General features: G+C 42.9%; 1 protein-coding gene across 4 annotated transcripts in view; it reads left to right on the plus strand.

The window, feature by feature from the left end:
• The first annotated feature begins 679 nt into the window (after positions 1-679).
• UAP1 (UDP-N-acetylglucosamine pyrophosphorylase 1) overlaps positions 680-17,746 on the plus strand; it is a 42,293-nt gene continuing 25,226 nt past the window's right edge. For all 4 annotated transcript variants that reach the window (XM_045809700.2, XM_045809699.2, XM_045809701.2 and 1 more), the window contains exons 1-2: positions 680-818; positions 9,509-9,845. In XM_045809700.2, coding sequence (XP_045665656.1) covers positions 9,566-9,845 — 280 coding nt within the window. In that variant the 5' untranslated portion in view covers positions 680-818; positions 9,509-9,565. The remainder of the gene's footprint in view (positions 819-9,508; positions 9,846-17,746) is intronic.

The raw sequence follows: 17,746 nt of genomic DNA on the forward strand, positions 1-17,746 counted from the left end.
TTGCTTGCCTTTCCTCTCTTTCCCTGCCTGTTTGTGCAAAAGTAAACGGGCCTGGCTTCCCGCACTTAGGACCAAAAACGCCATAAAGCAGAAAGAAAGTCGGAGCCCTTGCAAGAAGCCGCCGACCCAAGACCAAACAGCCAGCCCAAGGTCAGAGGGCGTCCCAGGTCCGCCCTCCGGGGTCGGTTCGCAGGCACGGCCGCATTTCGTAATCCTCCGCGCGGCCCTTCGGAAAATCCACTAGCCGGATGACACCGTTCCCCGCCCAACTCCGTTGTCCGCTTCTTTTAACTGCGTGCGGCCGAGGCGCTGGGCCAGAGGACGACTAAGAACCGTGGGCTGGCACCTCGCGGGACCAGATGTGACGCCAAGGTTCACCGGGGACGGTCGCGGAGACAACTGCCCGCCTCCGGCCTCACCCCCTCCAGCTGACGCAGCGCACACCTCTCCCCGTCCGCCGCGCGCCGGGGAGGGGGGGCGGGGCCGCCCGCGGACCGGACTCCCAGCGCCGTCCCCATTGGGCCAGGGAATGAGTGACGCGCAAGGCCCCGCCCCCTCGGCGCTTTCCTCGCCGCCGGCGCTCGCGGCGCTGACGTGGCCGGGCGGGCGGTGGCGGCTCCGCCCGGCGCGGGTAGCCACTCGTCGCTGCGAGAGAGGGGCGGGGTGGCTGGGGCCGTGCTCCCCGGGCCAGCTCGTGGCCCGCCCCGCCGTCCCGGCCCCCCGGATGAGGGTATATATTCGGAGCGGGCGCGGGACGCCGAGGAGTGGCCGCGCGCGGGGAGCCGAAGCCGGGCGGAGTCACCGTCGCGCCGAGGGAGGTGAGCGGCTCCCCGCCCAGTCCTGTCTTCTTTCCCCGCCACCCGCCAGCCCGGAGGGGACGCCGGGGCCCGGTCCCGCCACGCGAACGCTCCCACGGCCACGTCGGTGCTCGGCGCCCGAGCCTGGCCCTGGCCGAGGAGCCGCCCGGCGCGCCCCGCAGGCGCTTCCCGTGCTCGGACACCTCGCTGGGGAGGGCGCCGGAGCCGGCCGGGGCTTTGGGGAGGACCGGACCGGGCAATGTGTGGAATCGGGGGTTCGTCGAACGGCTGGGGGTGGGCCTCACCTGGATGGCGGGGGGGGGGGGGGGAGGGGCAGGGGCCTTGAGGTTCTCGGGCCGGGGCCTTGCGGACAGTTTGGGCAAGCTCGGGGGCCTCCGGTGGGGACAAGTGGTCGTTGGAAGTGTCCGCCGGGAACGGGGTGGGCCGTCTGGCGCAGAAGAGGGAGAGAATTCTGAGGGTGTCGGCAGGGAGGAGTGGATATATCTGCGGAGAACGTGAGAGGGGGACAAAGCCCGCTTGCCCCTTTTTGTTGGTTGGTTGGTTTTAACACTGGTGGTGGGAGAGGGTTGGTTTGTGGGGTTTCCCCTGTCTTGGCCACGCAGGAGGATGGGATTGGAAGGGATTGGAAGGCTGAGAGCACACATGTGCTGAACATATGGCTTCCTGAAGATTGTGTTAAGTTTGGCCTGATGTTGTTCTGTTTTTATTTGTGCCCGGTTTATGAAATCTGAAATCAGGTAATAGTGATTATGATAATATGAAAATGTCATTATGTAGTGCTTTTAGTTTAAGGACTTTTAAGGTGAAATTGTTTAGGTGTGGACAGAAGGGTTTACAGGAAGCTGAAGGCAGTTTCTATTCCCTCATTATTAGTGAGTTGGCTCCCTTAGCTGGGATTAAGAAAGACTTCATAGGCTGGGCTGCCAAGCATTTATAGGATTCAGTGGTTATGGCTCAACTCCAAGACTATTTTTCCAAAGTTCTAAGAAGTTTACTTATCAATTTTGGGGGCATATATAGCAGAAGAGATAGGGGCAGGAGGGAGACCAGGATAGGAGGGGAAATACTGGATTTCTTTAATAGTGGTGTTTAAATTCTAATAAAGGTATATTTGATCATGGTGGATTTTTACCAAATTTGTCATTGTTTCTGATGCAGATGTATTAGGCTATGGGCGTATACCAAATTCTGTCATCATTTCTAGAGCAGATCCTTGACTTTTTCAGACTTTGCTTGTCAAAATAAAAATCCTACTCTAACTCTTGTATTCACTATTGCTTACCGTTACACATACATCCAGACCTCTTACCAGAATTAACTTAGCACATGTGACCTTGTCAACCTTTGCAGACCACCAATGGTCTAAGTCCAGGTATCAAAGTTTAACCTATGTAGGGAAAAATTTAACCTATGAGTTGTCTTATTTGCATGGTTCCATTTTCCCAAGCATCTGAAGGTAGATGGGTATCCAGTGACTCCTTAGGAAAAGATTGATTTATATCTTAAAATGTTTGCGTATGTGTTTTAGTAGGCAGGGACTCTCCACGCTTGACTGTCATTTGAGGGTGTGTGAGGAAGGCTGGTTTTATTGTCTTTATGAGGAAATGTGTACACAGGGAGGTGGAATGATTTGCACAGGGTCAGTTGATGGGGAGGGACCAAGAACTACGATTTCCGATTCTTCACTTACCTGGTTGCCTGATCTTCCTGCTATAGTATGCTCCTTTAAATTTGGGCAGAAACAGTAATATAGATGAGGCCTTAGGAAAGTCCCAATTCGTTGGAAGATAGTTTAGTAGAAAGCTGTCTCTCTCAACTTTTTTTTTTTACATGATGTATTTTTTTTAATTAAAAAATAATGGTATCACATCTCTTGAAATCTATATAAATCAATAGAAATGCCTTTTAATATCCTAATACCTGTCCAAGGCTCAGTCTTCCAATTTCTTTGCTTTTCTATCCATCTGCACTTGCCAGAGGATCTCATTAAGTTCATAACTTAATATCATGTATGCTGATGACCTTGAAAGTTTTATCTTTAGCTCTAGTATCACGTTTGAACTTTACTACATTCTGCTGTCTCATCAACATTTCTGTTTGTCTGTCTAATAGGCACCTCCAGCTTAACATGTCCAGAAGTGGAGTGTTGATTCCCACACTCTCCACACGCATTTCTGAATCTGCTCCTGTCCTAACGTTTCCCCACCTCAGTAAGGGGCACCACCACTTGCAGTCCTCTTTGCTTGATTCCTGTCTTCCTCTCTGTCTCCACATTCCCCCCATTACCTAATCCTGTAGGATTAGGGTCCACATCCACCACCGCTCTAAGCCAACATCATCTCATCTGGACTACTGCAGTAGTTCCCTAACTGCCGTCTCTGCTTGCTTCCACTTTTCCCTTCATGACAGAATATTTTTCCACACAACAACGAATGATCCTTCTGAAACCTAAATCAGACCATGAAGTGCCCCTGCTCCAAATTCTCCAGTGGCTTCCCAAATCCCGGAGTCCTTACTTTGACCAAAAGGCCCTACTTGATCTGCTCAGTGTCCGCCTCAATTACAGTCACTCGGGCTCAGTCACTGTGCTCCAGCTGTGTTGACCTCGCACATTCCTGTGTCCCTAGAATGTTCCTGAGATACTGGCTTGCTTGCTCTCTCTTCATTCGGATGGATTGTCAAATGTCTCAGAGGTCCCACGTGACCACCCCATTTAAAATATCCACCATCCCCCCCCATTGCCCTTTCACTGCTTCGCCCACTTTGTTCTTCTGCTTAACATTTTATATGTTTCCCTGTCTCGTACTGGAATGTGGGCATGCGTGTTGTCGCTTTGTGCGTGGCTGTGTCTGTGTCCCCTGCATCAGCGCCTGGCAGACAGTAAGTGCTCATTAAATATTGAATGAATGACTCGCACATGTAAGTTAAATAATGTTCCTTCATAAATTGACTATTGACGTATCTCTGCATGTGAAAAGGAGACTTTGAACAGGAACCTCTTGGCCTGTGTGAGGTTGTGGGCTCATCATCTGTCTTTGAACAGAAGTAGCAGCACTGAAGCACGTTTCAGCCTCATCTACAGCCACATGCTGCCCATATCCCAGCACCATGCCTTGTTCCTTGAATATATTTCTTTACCTGAACCACTTTTCATGCCGTTCCCACTGACTGGGTTTTCTTTTACTTCTTGCAGGCAAACTTTTCATCCTCCACTGCCTACCTCAGGTGGTAGCTCTCCTTATGTTCTGTAACTCAGTGAGTGGTCTGAAGCACAGATTTCACTTTTATAATAGTAGCTGATAACATTTATGTTTTTTATGTGTCAGGTACTGTTCTAAGTGCTTTTCATTTTAATTCAGTAATCCTCTTACTCTTAGAGGTGAGTACTGTTTTTATCCTCATTTTACAGATGAGAAAAATTGAGGCACAGAAAGGTTAAGTTAACTTGTTCAAGGTCACAGAATGAAGAAATAGTGGCGCTGGGGTCTGAGCCCAGCCAGGCTGGCTCCGGAGCCCGATGCTGACTTCCATCAGCTCTCCTGCCTCTCTTACACGAGCTGTTGGGTTGAATTCTTAGTATTTCCCCTGCTTATGAGAGTTACTGTCTGATGCAAAGATCATAGGCGTTAGAGTCAGGTTTATCTGGGTTAAAAATTTCTGTTTTTCTGTCTACTGGGTACGTAGCCTTTGGCAAATTACTGAATCTCTTTGAGCCTCGTTTTCTCATTGGATGTAATGTTACTTATGCCTCTGAACCTGGTGAAGAAAATTTTATTGTTCCCATTTTGCAGATGAAATTAACAGAGGTGAAGGTATCTATAACTTGGCCCAAGGAATAGAGCCAGGAATAAAAGTCAGTTCTGTTTGATTCCTAAACCAGTAAAGATTCACTTGAAGCTGGAGTATGTGAGGCAGGCCTTTAAGGGTGAATGGGATTTCAATAGATAGGAGGGACTATAGGAAGTACTTGGAGGAGAGGACAGGGGTCTTAGGTGACAGCAAGGTAGAACTGTCCCACCTTGATAATAGGGTTTCATTTTTGTTTCATATAGAAGCCTTAACTTCGTTAGAAATCAGTGATAACTCATAAGGTGGATTTTATAAATAGTATTGTTCGTTTCACACTTGAAGCATTATATCCCTGAAGTAAATCTAAATAACAAACCAAAAATAAACGTTGGGAATATAAACACTGAATCTTATGTGCTCATCTAATTTGAAGTTGATTTGATAAGAGTCCTGAAGCCAGTCTATCACTTCAGTTTTAGGACACCTTATTTAAAGAAAAAAAATTATAGAAGCTCTGAGCCTGTCTCTATTGTATGATAATACGTTTCCTGAATTTATTTTTGAGTGGACATTAGTTAAAATTATTTCTGAGCAATTTCTGATTTGGATCAACGTGCCCAGTACTGAATAAAAAGTAATAATGCATTTTATTTTATTTATTTTTTATAATAATTTTTTATTGTTATGTTAGTCACCATACAGTACATCCCTAGCTTTTGATGTAAAGTTCCATGATTCAGTATTTGCATATAACACCCAGTGCACCATGAAAATGACGTATTTACTCATCCTGTGAAGTTCTTCACCTGCTTATCCTGTACATTTTTTCTTTCTCCATTCTGTTGGTTTGTGAACTCATTTCTGCAAAGTGAGTCAGATGTAAGAACATCAGTTGTGTCTATATTTCTGAATAAAGTATAAATAATGTACTCTCTCTCACTGCTTTCTTTTATACCCCACCCCCACCCCCACAGTCTTATCTCCTGAGAGGCAGTATCGTATAACGGTTAAGAGTGTGACTTTAAGAGTCAGGTTGTTAGGGTTTGAGTCCAATCTCTATCACTTTACTAGTTTGGAACCTTGGGCAAGTCATCTCTGGTGCAGTATCTTCCTCTGTAAAGTAATCCCAGCAACAGTAGCTTAGCGTTGTTTGAGGATTCCACGAACAAGTATCTGTAAAGCAGTTAGAATTGTACTGTGTCACACAGAAGTGAGACATAAGCGACAGGTGTTATTATTGCTGCCTCAGGGAACAGATGTAGGTTCTCTTAACCTGAGTTTGTAAATGGTGTTTGATGTTTAATAGTACTGATGAGATAGATACTGTTATTAATTCCACTTTACAGGTGAGGCATAGAGAACTCCAGAATATTGCTCCAAACTACGGTGTCTATTACTTACCACTATTCTTATGATAGGAGATAGCAGGCTGTTTGTTTGGTACCTTTTTTTCCTGTCCTTCACGTCTAAGCAGCTATAATGCGGTGATGATTCTTTACAGTGACCCTCAAATTTCTCCCTTTCACACTTATTTCCTTTGCAACAAATCTGGTTCAGAACTTCAGCTTTTCATACCTGCAGTTGTCTTTGAACTTGTTTTCCTGCTTCTAGTTGTTCCTCCTTACCATTTCTTTTATCCCATTGCTCTTTCTCTCATCTCTCTAAAGCATGGTGACATGGCCCTGTTGAGTAATCTGCTGTGGGCTTCTTGTTATTCTGTTAGGTCTAAATTCCTTGGCTTGGTTCAAGGCTCTTCATGGTCAAGTCCTACCCTACATCATTTCCCATCATGCTACATAGAACTTCAGCTTTCTTGACTGCTCTCTGTCACACAGGCCGACTCTGCTTGTTTTTTGATTTTATCTGTGTAATCTGCTCAACCCTTGAGGCACGCACAGCTCGGATCATGCTTCCTTTGTGAACTCTTTCTAGACAACGCCTGCCTTCTCTTGCATTTATCTAGAGTAGACAAGTAGATTCAATATTTCCTCTTTCTCTTATTTTTGAATAGTACACAGTTTAACATTTTGCTGTATTACATTGTCTTATCTGTTGATTGTTATGTGTGAATTGTTTGTCCCTTTAGGGTTCAATTCTTAGTAAAGATAATAGATACGTTTTTATTGTTTCTCTGTAGAAGTTGCTGTTGAAATAAAATGATTATAGGTGTTCCTGGAATTTTTTAATTCTGAATGCAAAAGAATCATTTCCATCATTAGCACTAGAAGGAGAGCAGTTTTTACTAAGAAGTCAGGTGTTCCTTCAGTGGTAGCTCATGGTCAGAGGAGTACTACAGAGGCAACGAAGTGAGGTAGTCAGATTGTGAGCCCTCGAATTGGACCGTCTGGTGGGCTCACATCCCAGCTCCACTGGTTGGCCTGGTTGTGTTGTCTCTCTGCCTCGGTCTCCTCAATGGTAAAGTAAGGAAAATAGTAGTAGTACCTATGTTGTAGAGTACGTGAAAATTAAATGAGACCTTGTAGGTAAAGTTCTTAGCGCAGTGCCTGGTTTATAATGCTAATTAGTATTACAATTAGTAATACTAATTGTCTTACATGTTTATTTTTAAATTTTTAATTATTTTTATTTTTAAAAATTTTAATTCCAGTATATTTAACTTATGGTGTTATATTAGTTTCAGGTGTACAATATAGTGATCCAGCAGTTCGGTACATTATCCAGTGCTCATTGCGATAAGAGTCCTCTTTATTTATTTTTTTTAAAGATTTTATTCATTTATTTGACAGAGAGAGAGAGAGACAGCCAGTGAGGGAGGGAACACAAGCAGGGAGAGTGGGAGAGGAAGAAGCAGGCATCCAGTGGAGCCTGGAGCCCGATGTGGGGCTCGATCCCAGAACGCTGGGATCATGCCCTGAGCTGAAGGCAGATGCTTAACGACTGAGCCACGCATGCGCCCCAAGAGTCCTCTTTAATCCCCATCACCTATTTCATTCTCCCCACCTACCTCCCCTCTGGTAACCATCAGTTTGTTCTCTGTAGTTAAGAAAAAGTCTGTTTCTTGGTTTGTCTCTTTTTGTTTTTCCTTTGTTATTTGTTTTGTTTCTTAATTTCCACATATGAGTGAAATTGTGGTATTTGCCTTTCTCTGATTGACTTCACTTAGCATAGTACTCTCTGGCTCTATTCATGTTGCTGGAAGTGGCAAGATTTCATTCTTTTTTATGGTTGAATAATATTTCATTGTGTATACACACACACACACACACACACACACCCCATATCTTTTTTTTTCTTTTTTTTTTTTTTTTTTTTTTTTAATTAATAATGATTTTTTATTATATTATGTTAGTCACCATACAGTACATCCCCGGTTTTCGATGTAGGGCTCGATGATTCATTAGTTGTGTATAACACCCAGTGCACCATGCAATATGTGCCCTCCTTACTACCCATCACCGGTCTATCCCATTCCCCCACCCCCCTCCCCTCTGTAGCCCTCAGTTTGTTTCTCATAGTCCATAGTCTTTCATGTTTCATTCCCCCTTCTGATTACCCCCCCTTCCTTTATCCCTTTCTTCCCCTACTGATCATTCTAGTTCTTATGTTCCATAGATGAGAGAAATCATATGATAGTTGTCTTTCTCTGCTTGACTTATTTCACTAAGCATTATCTCCTCCAGTGCCGTCCATGTTGTAGCAAATGTTGAGAACTCATTCTTTCTGATTGCTGAGTAATATTCCATTGTATATATGGACCACAACTTCTTAATCCAGTCATCTGTTGCAGGGCATCTCGGCTCCTTCCACGATTTAGCTATTGTGGACATTGCTGCTATGAACATTGGGGTGCATATGGCCCTTCTCTTCACTACGTCTGTATCTTTGGGGTAAACACCCAGTAGCGCAATGGCTGGATCATAGGGTAGCTCAATTTTTAACTTTTTAAGGGACCTCCACACGGTTTTCCAGAGTGGCTGTACCAACTTGCATTCCCACCAACAATGTAGGAGGGATCCCCTTTCTCCACATCCTCTCCAACAATTGTTGTTTCTTGCCTTGTCTATTTTTGCCATTCTAACTGGCGTAAGGTGGTATCTCAGTGTGGTTTTGATTTGAATTTCCTTGATGGCTAATGATTTTGAACATTTTTTCATGTGTCTGTTAGCCATTTGTATGTCTTCATTGGAAAAGTGTCTGTTCATATCTTCTGCCCATTTTTTGATTTGTTTATTTGTTTCTCGTGTATTGAGTTTGAGAAGTTCTTTGTAGATCTTGGATACCAGTCCTTTATCTGTAGTGTCATTTGCAAATATATTCTCCCATTCCGTGACACACCCCATATCTTTATCCATTCGTCAGTTGATGGACGCTTGGGCTGCTTCCATAACTTGGCTATTGTAAATAATGCTGCAAGTAAACATAAGGGTGCATGTATCCCTTTGAATTAGTGTTTTTGTTTTGTTTTGTTGGGTAAATGCCCAGTAGTGCAATTACTGAATCATAGGGTAGTTCTATTTTTAACTGTTTGAGGAACCTCCATACAGTCTTCCACAGTGGCTATCCAGTTGCATTTCCACCAACACTGCACGAGGGTTCCCCTCATCCTCGCCAACACTTGTTTCTTGTGTTTTTTATTTTAGTCGTTCTGACAGGTATGAGGTGATATCTCATTGTAGTTTTGATTTGCATTTTCCTGATGATGAGTGATGTTGAACATCTTTTCGTATGTCTATTGGCCATCTGGATGTCTTCTTTGGAGAAACGTCTGTTCATGTCTTTACAAGTTGGATCTCACAAATCTTGTGAGGGAAAGGCAGAAGTTAATTTCCTTAACATGAAGTTTTTTTTAAATGTACTTATTTGTAGTAGGAAAAGGTCCTTTGGTTTTGAGGTTGGACTTTGACCTGCCATCAATTCCTTTTTTTTTTTTTTTTTTTTAGGTTTACAGGTAGAGAGATTACACCTTGATCGTCACAAAGCTTGGCTACCAGAGCATTATGAATGTTAACGATCTCAAACTCAGGTTGTCCAAAGCTGGACAGGAACACCTGCTACAGTTCTGGAATGAGCTGGATGAAGCCCAGCAGGTGGAACTTTATGCAGAGCTCCAGGCCATGAACTTTGAGGAGCTGAACTTCTTTTTCCAGAAGGCCATTGAAGATTTTAACCAGTCCTCTCAGCAAGAGAAAATGGATTCACGAATGGAGCCTGTCCCTCGAGAGGTGTTGGGCAGTGCCACCAGGGACCAGGATCGGCTGCAGGCCTGGGAAAGTGAAGGTACTGAGCATGGAATGTTCATTTTAAAGTTTGTAATGAGATATACCGGAGGTATTAAAGTAGTTGGATCATGTAATGATTGTTTGGACTCTCCTCCTGACTTAAACCAGGTGGCTGATCAGAAAGCGACAGATTATGTTGCCAAAACTTCTGCAGCGTCTCCCCTTGCCAGCATGCTCTTTTCATTTCTGTTCCCCACTCAAGGCTCTGCTCATTCAAGTCTTAATGTGCCTCTAGTCTCTTTCCTTGCTTATTTCCATACTTCTAGATTTCCCACCCTGAAGCACAAGTTAAATGTTTCATTTTATGCTGGCTTTATCGAGAAACCTTACGTAGCCTGTATTTCCAGTCTGGTCTCCTCTATTTCCCTCCATTCCTACTGCCCCATACATTTTAGCTGGACCAAATAATTCTCTGAACATTATGTCTTTTCTGCCTTTGCTCATGCTTATCCTTGGCTCGGACTGGCCTTTGCCCCTTCTCTGTCTAGCTGGGTCACCTTGAAAGCTGATCTGGAGTTGTGCTATGCAGTGCAGTGGGGCATGTGGGGAGCATACATTCATCTTTTAAGGTTCTTTGATCATGACCTTTTCTTCAGTGTTCCAAGTTGGAGTTATTTGTCCATGCATGGCTTCCATTCTTTCTTAGAATAAGGGTTGCTTGTGTCTGTCTTCATCATGACACTGTGGACTCTTGAAGAGCAGCACATGTCCCGCTCGTCTGTGTGTGTCACAGGGCATTTAGAACAGGGTTTTAAGCAGTTAGAAGTTGGTTGACCAATGTTTGTTGAATTGCCCCCATTTTTTTCTTCTAAAGTGTATCATAAAATCTGTCCCCATGACCAGTTCTAATTAGTGCCTTTGAAAATGGCAGAATAGCTCAAATGTACCTTTCCTGGTGGAGTTCAGAGCTGTGGTTTTTATAACCCACTCTTCTCTGTAAGTGATAGTGACTGAATGTTGCAGCTCAGGCCCTTGAGTGTGCACGTTCCTTGTCAAATCTGGACCTCATGTCCTCAACTGTAGAATAAACAGATCTGACTAATGCGTTTCTTTCCTTTGTAAAAAATGTTACTTTATTGCAAAAATATCAAGGTAACAGAAACACTACAGAAAAATTGCCCTTAACTAATCAGATGTTTTTATTTGCTCACATTGCCTCCTATTACTTGATGATATGTATATTTAGTTTTATGGATGTGCAATAGTAGTATTACAGATATAATCTTATAGTCTATATTTGTACCACAGTGTTGCTATTTTTGTTTTGTCTTTCATTCTTTGGCTTTCCCTGTTCCCACAAAAAAGACTGATACTTGCCATTATCAACCTTCCGTATACAATCCATGTCTTTCTCTGAGCATACAGATTTAATGATTTTCAAACTGTGTTCCAAGGAACCCTAGGGGTTCCACTGCTGGGGAGACTGCTCCTGTAGGGAGGGGGAATGGATACTAAACATCTTTGTCTCTAACTCCATCTTCCCATTACAAGAGCAGTTCTAGTTTGACATGTTTAATGTATTTGATCTTTACATGAGGTTTTATTTTAAAAGGGCTTAGAGATTAAAAAATACCGAAAATAATTGGATGATCTCCAGGAAGTGCCCTTTTAGATCTTAAGTGCTTGGTAGACGCTAACTCAGCTTCTTAGAATAGGGCTCTGCCCCTAAGCTGTGAGAGAGTGACTTCCAGATGGATCCTTCTGAGTGGAGAGCTGTGGTGATACTCTGACCCTTACTAACTGTGGATTCATGAATCCTCCCCTCCACCCCTGGGTTTCAAAAAGGCTATTACAACAGAGCGAAAGTCACACGGGGCTTTTCATATCCTCAGGTATCCCAGTTGCCTGTATTTCTCCTTGTGATTTTATGATATTTTATGAAGTCTTCAAATGAACTCCTGTGGAAAGCCAGAGCTTTGACCTTGTATAACAGGGACCATGAGCAACAGTCTAAACCTCCTATAATTTGAGTCTTCTTGATGACCTTTTTGTTGGAATCTGTGGAACTAGTCTACTTTTATGACTTTTCATTTAAACTGAAATCTGGAACTATTACAACCAAGTATACTACAAGAAAGTATGGAACGAACTTCCTTTTGGCTTATTGTCAAGGGAGCAATATTTATTTGTGGCTTAAACAGTAGGGATGAAGAAGGAGACTTTGTTACTTTTCATTCACTTAGCCAGAAACTTCCACGTGTGTGCAAATTCATAACAAAATGAAGTTTTTGCAGTAAGTTATCAAGGGGAAGAGATTGCCGTTGTGAAGATTCTTTTTTTTTTTTTTAAGATTTTTTTTTTAATTTATTTATTTGACAGATAGAGACAGCCAGCGAGAGAGGGAACACAAGCAGGGGGAGTGGGAGAGGAAGAAGCAGGCTCATAGCAGAGGAGCCTGATGTGGGGCTCGATCCCATAACCCCGGGATCACGCCCTGAGCCGAAGGCAGACGCTTAACCGCTGTTCCACCCAGGTGCCCCTGTTGTGAAGATTCTAATTGTTATATTTCAGATAGGAGGAAGATCCTGGCAGTTGTAGCAAAGACAGTGACCCCCTGTATCCCCCTCCTCAGGATGGGGGAAATGAAAGCATTGTACAGTATTTTTAGACTGTCTGGTGGCTGTTGACACTAAAATGGTCATTTTCATGCCTACGGTGGAAGATTATTTCTGGAGGATAGATATATAAGTGACCACTGTGCTCCTTGTTGAAGAGAGATCTTATTTTAATTCTTTATTTTTTTAAGATTTTATTTTTAAGTAATCTCTACACCCAATATGAGGCTCAAACTTACAACCCTGAGACCAAGAGTTGTATGCACTATTGACTGAGCCAGCCAGGTGCCCCTTAGTGCATGCACCTGCGAGCGGGGAGGAGGGGGGTGCGGTGCAGAGGGAGGGAGAGAGAATCTCAAGCATACTCTGCACCCAGCGCAGAGCCTGTTGCTGGGTTCTTTCTGATGATCCCGAGATCATGACGTGAGCCAAAATCAAGAGTCCAGTGCTCAACCGCCTGAGCCACCGAGGCATCCCTAATTTAATTCTTAAGGAGCAACTGAAAGATTTCTATCTTACAAAGCTGAGAGAGAAGTAATTAGAAGCGTCTATGAGAACATCATTTTAGTAAAGATACATTGGAAAAATGTATTTGCTTAATTAAAAAAAACCCCATCTTTATCAAAGAAATTCATGCTTATACTGAGCATAAAACGGTCTTCCAATTTTATAATAACATATTAATATCCAGTATTAGCTTCTTTTGTCTATGAGACACTTGAAAAAATTAATCTGAATGGTGCTTTTCTACCATATAGCACTGTGGTAGAAAAGTAAGTGGATTGCTTAGAAAAAATATATTCATAACATTATCTCCTGTACATTTTCTGGAATCTAGTACAGTGATATTTTCAATAGATTTGTTTTATTTTAAAAACAACACATACTGGGGCGCTTGGGTGGCTCAGTCGTTAAGTGTCTGCCCTCGGCTCAGGGTGTGATCCCAGAGTCATGGGATCGAGCCCCACATCAGGCTCCTCCGCTGGGAGCCTGTTTATTCCTCTCCCACTCCCCCTGCCTGTGTTCCCTCTCTCGCTGGCTGTCTCTCTCTCTCTGTCAAATAAATAAATAAAATCTTAAAAAAAAAAAAAAAAGTAACACATACTTATTTTAGAAATATTGGAAAAATAACTAAAAATTACAAAGGAAAAACTATAAATCTCTGCTATCCCACATTTCAGAGACACTCACTAGTAATATTTTATAGTATTTTCTTAGATACACACACACACTGGGATTATGGTTAGTGTATAATTTTGTAGCCTACTTACAAATTTGTTATGAAAAATTTCAAGCATATTTTGAAATGAATATTTAGAGATAAAAACAGTATAATGAATCCCACATATGGATCACCTTGTTAAATATCAAAATTTTGCTACTTTTGCTTTACCTATCCCTCTTTTTCTTTTTCTTGCTGTAGTACTTTAAGACAAATCTCAAACATCATGTTATTTTTACTCTGAGTTCAGTATTCATCTCTACATATATGGATATTTTCTTACTACTCACGGTGCTATTATTATACCTCATGAAATTCACAGTAATCCTTCAGTACCTAAAACTGATTCAAATAGTGATTTCCCTTGTAGTCTGCTTTTTGTACTTGACATTTTTGGGAAATAGTTAATCTATAAAATAATAGTTTTACCTGTACAATAGGATTAAAAGTTAAAGATGTAAAATATCTTTTCTGACTTTCTTGGATAGTCTTCCTTTATTTCCTCTAGTTTAATAGCCTGTTTACCTGACTCAGTGTCCTGACAGTGCTGACAGTTTAAATGGAAAGTTCTGGCAGTGCTGTACTTCACACGCACCTGTGCCATCCTCCTCGTTTCAGGCGCACGCCCAAATCCGGGTGTATGCGAGGCACTAGTCCAAGCAGGAAGTTATCCAGGAAGCGTTTGACCTATTCCAGTCACTGTAAACTCTTCTCTTTGTTTCTTATAAATGTTATCAGGAAAAGTTCTCAGACGCTGTTGGGCCTATGACACATGACTCTCCAAGGAGAGAGATGTACTCCAGTCCTGGAAACTGCTCACTCTGGCTTGGTTTTTTTTCTTTTTTAACCTCTGATTTGGTCTCTGTTCGGTCCCTCTGTGGGAGAGCTATGAACTGTCCTCCAGTGGAAGAATGGAAAGGGTGTTGTTAATAGTGCTGTACTTTCCTGTTTTTGTTTCTTGTTTTTTTTCTATATTTCTGTAAACGAAGTTTTGGGGTAGGAGAAGCTCATAATTTCCTAATTGTCACATGGGTTAAGTACATTTATAATTCATTAACGTTTTTCAGGTAGGTGTGATGCTGCCCGTATAAAATTTGTTAGGACAAAAACAGTTTAAAATCAGGTATTATTGCCGCATAACTGAACAGCTTACCGAATTTTGTTGGCCCCTTAATTTCAAGCAGTATTTTATGTGTCATTTTAAGACAGAGTAATTTATGTGTCACACACTCTTTAAACATTGCCGTTGTATTGCGGTGACCCGGATGAGGTGGATGAGGGCTTCAGCCCGTGAACGCACAGTCTGATACTGTTAACGTCTGTAGCTGCATTTAACTCTTGAAATGCCGCTGGCCTTGATACTCTAGGGACTGCTTTCTTTCCTGGTGTTTTTCTCTGCTCATGAGATGCATAAGCAGGAAGAGGTGAACGCAGAAACCTTTTTATTGTAAATACACGTGGATTGTGTTATAACTCATTGTGATAGTTGTGGTCAGAGGGAGGTGAGGTGTAAATGTAGATCTGCGTGGAATTGGACACCTGGTAGGCGTAATCTCCATGCTTCTCTTAAGATGTAGTGATTGGTTGGGTCATCAGGTGCATAGATAGGAAAAAGTTTGAAGAAAGTATGGCAGACAGGGTCTTAGGAAACACTTATTTGCATAAAGGATGAGGCTACCATGAGCTGCTGGTTAGAGAGCTATATATAAAACTGGAAAATTTGGAAAACTGGAATGAAGCTATGATTTAGGAAACTGATCCTGGGGAGAGAAAAGTTTATACAGTGATATTGTGATAACTGGTTAGTACGTGTGGAAAACACTGGTTGGTGCTGGGTGGCCATCAAGTTACCTGGAGCCAGGACACAGAGCTGGCCCTTGGAGCGGGCTCCTAACCTTTTCTGGGTAAGGTGGCTGTGGGAAATCATTGACTTTTGGACTGAAGGTAAAAGAAGGATGTCAGAAAGGATGACTAGAGCCACATTAACAATGAAATAACTTGGGGTGCCTGGGTGGCTCAGTCAGTTAAGCGTCTGCCTTCAGCTCAGGTCCTGATCTCAGGCTCCTGGGATCAAGCCCCACACCTGGCTCTCTGCTCAGCGGGGAGCTTGCGTCTCCCTCTGCCTGCCCTTCTGCCTGCTTGTGCTCTCCCTTTCTCTCTCTCTCTCTCTCTCTCTGTCAAATAAATAAATAAATAAATGAATAAAATCTTTAAAAACAACAACAACAATGAAACAACTTAAAACACATGTGCTCAGTGAAGAAAATAAATAGTACAAAGAGAACAAAGGCCTCTGTGTCTAGATATTTACTGGGACTTTTTTTGAAGGTGTTTAGAAATATTTCTAACACCTTTGGTATGTGGGGGTTCAGACAGGCCAGACTTACTTATCTGCAGTTTTGCAGCGGTGCAAAGCCTGTTTTGCAGCAACACTGAACTTGAACAGACAGGAGACTATTGAGGAGCGTATCCCACTGGATGGGAGTACAGGGTCCTATCTCGGATTTGCTGGAGAGAGCATATAATGTGTATGCACTGTATTCGTAAGAGTTCTGCCTTCTGAAACAGCTCTGATCCACCGGGTTGGGTAGGGGATTATGGACCTGTATTTAATTGAAATGAGGCTTTTTGGGTCGATGACAGCAGAATTAAACTTATTCCCTAGAAACCATAGTTTCTGTGATAACTCAGGGAATAACCAAATGTAAAACAGTTTTCAAAACTGCCTTCTGTCGTCCCTGCTCCCTTCAAAATGCTTCATTTTGTCTCAGTCACTTTGGTACGTGGTGATTATGGTGCTTGCTGAAGGTGGGTGCAGATCTGGAATGCTGTTAGAAATTTCAGTGTTTGGCAAGTTTTGGAGAATGTGGACTGTACCCGGCAGCTTTTGCTTGTGGGGTGGTAGGTGGGAGAGACTAAAAAAAAAGGTAGCACAACCTCTCATGAATTCAATGGAAAAGAGAAGAAAGGGCAGGAAAGAAACAGGAAGGAAAATTTAGAGCCCTGAAACCTCTGGTGTTGTAATGGATCTGTTCAGTGTTTGGGTGTGAAGAGACTGCCGGAGGCTGTGCCGTGCACCGCAAACCGGCCTGGAGTGAGTTTCTGATCCTTCTTCACATTTACTAGCACTGTGAAGGTCCTGCAACGTCTCTGAGCCCGTTACCTCTCACTTGGGGGAAATTATTCCTACCTCTTAGATTAGTGTTTCTAGTTTGGGGTCTCACTATTTTCACACCTTGATAAGGCACGGTGGAATGCTATGGAGAAAAATCACAAAGACAGTTCTGGTTCTAGGCAGGAAGAAAGAGAAAATCAGATCTCAGGGAGCTAGCTAAGCATAGCTTCATATCAAAGCTGAAAATTATGGAAATATCGGATGTGCTTTTAAAGTTTTGGATAGCTGGATAGTTGCTGGATCATGTTCTCGGGCTGTATTTTACTGACTCCTGAAGATAGATTGTAGCATTAGGACAAGAGAAGGTTCTGAGTTTATAATGGTTTAGAGTATTTCTTTAAGCGCTCCATGTACTAGCACATTAGCTTTAGGAAAGCCTAACACATCAAAAACATAAGGCACAAAGTTGGTAAATTAGACAACCCCCATTACCTCAGGATATAAAAAATAATAACAATGGATACTGGCCACCACTGCCCGCTCTGGGCAGTGGCCAGCTTCCTTCCCAGTGTCTGAGGATTTCAGAAGATAAGAACAAATCCCGTCAACCATTGCTTGATGTCATCTGGCATTTTCTAGCTTCCTGGAGACCCAGTTTCCTTGTCGCCTCTCCCCACAAACGACTCTGCCTTGTGATGCTGTCGGGTCCGGCTCTCAGAAGTGGTCTCTGGGAAACAAACTGAGGGCTTCAGGGGGTGGGGGGTGGGGGACTGGGATAGGCCGGTGATGGGTATTAAGGAGGGCACGTATTGCATGGTGCACTGGGTTTTATATGCAAATGATGAATCGTGGAACACTACATCAAAAACTAAGGATATACTGTATGGTGATTAACATAACATAATAAAAAATTATTAAAAAAAAGTCAGATTTAACAACTTTAGTGATGAAAGGGGATTTTACTTTGATGTTGAAGTATGGGCTTTCTTGCTGTTATTTTTCTTATT

Source organism: Ursus americanus, chromosome 2, assembly GCF_024610735.1.
Source record: "Ursus americanus isolate L20-20 chromosome 2, mUrsAme1.1.p, whole genome shotgun sequence".
Classification (NCBI taxonomy): Eukaryota; Metazoa; Chordata; class Mammalia; order Carnivora; family Ursidae; genus Ursus; species Ursus americanus.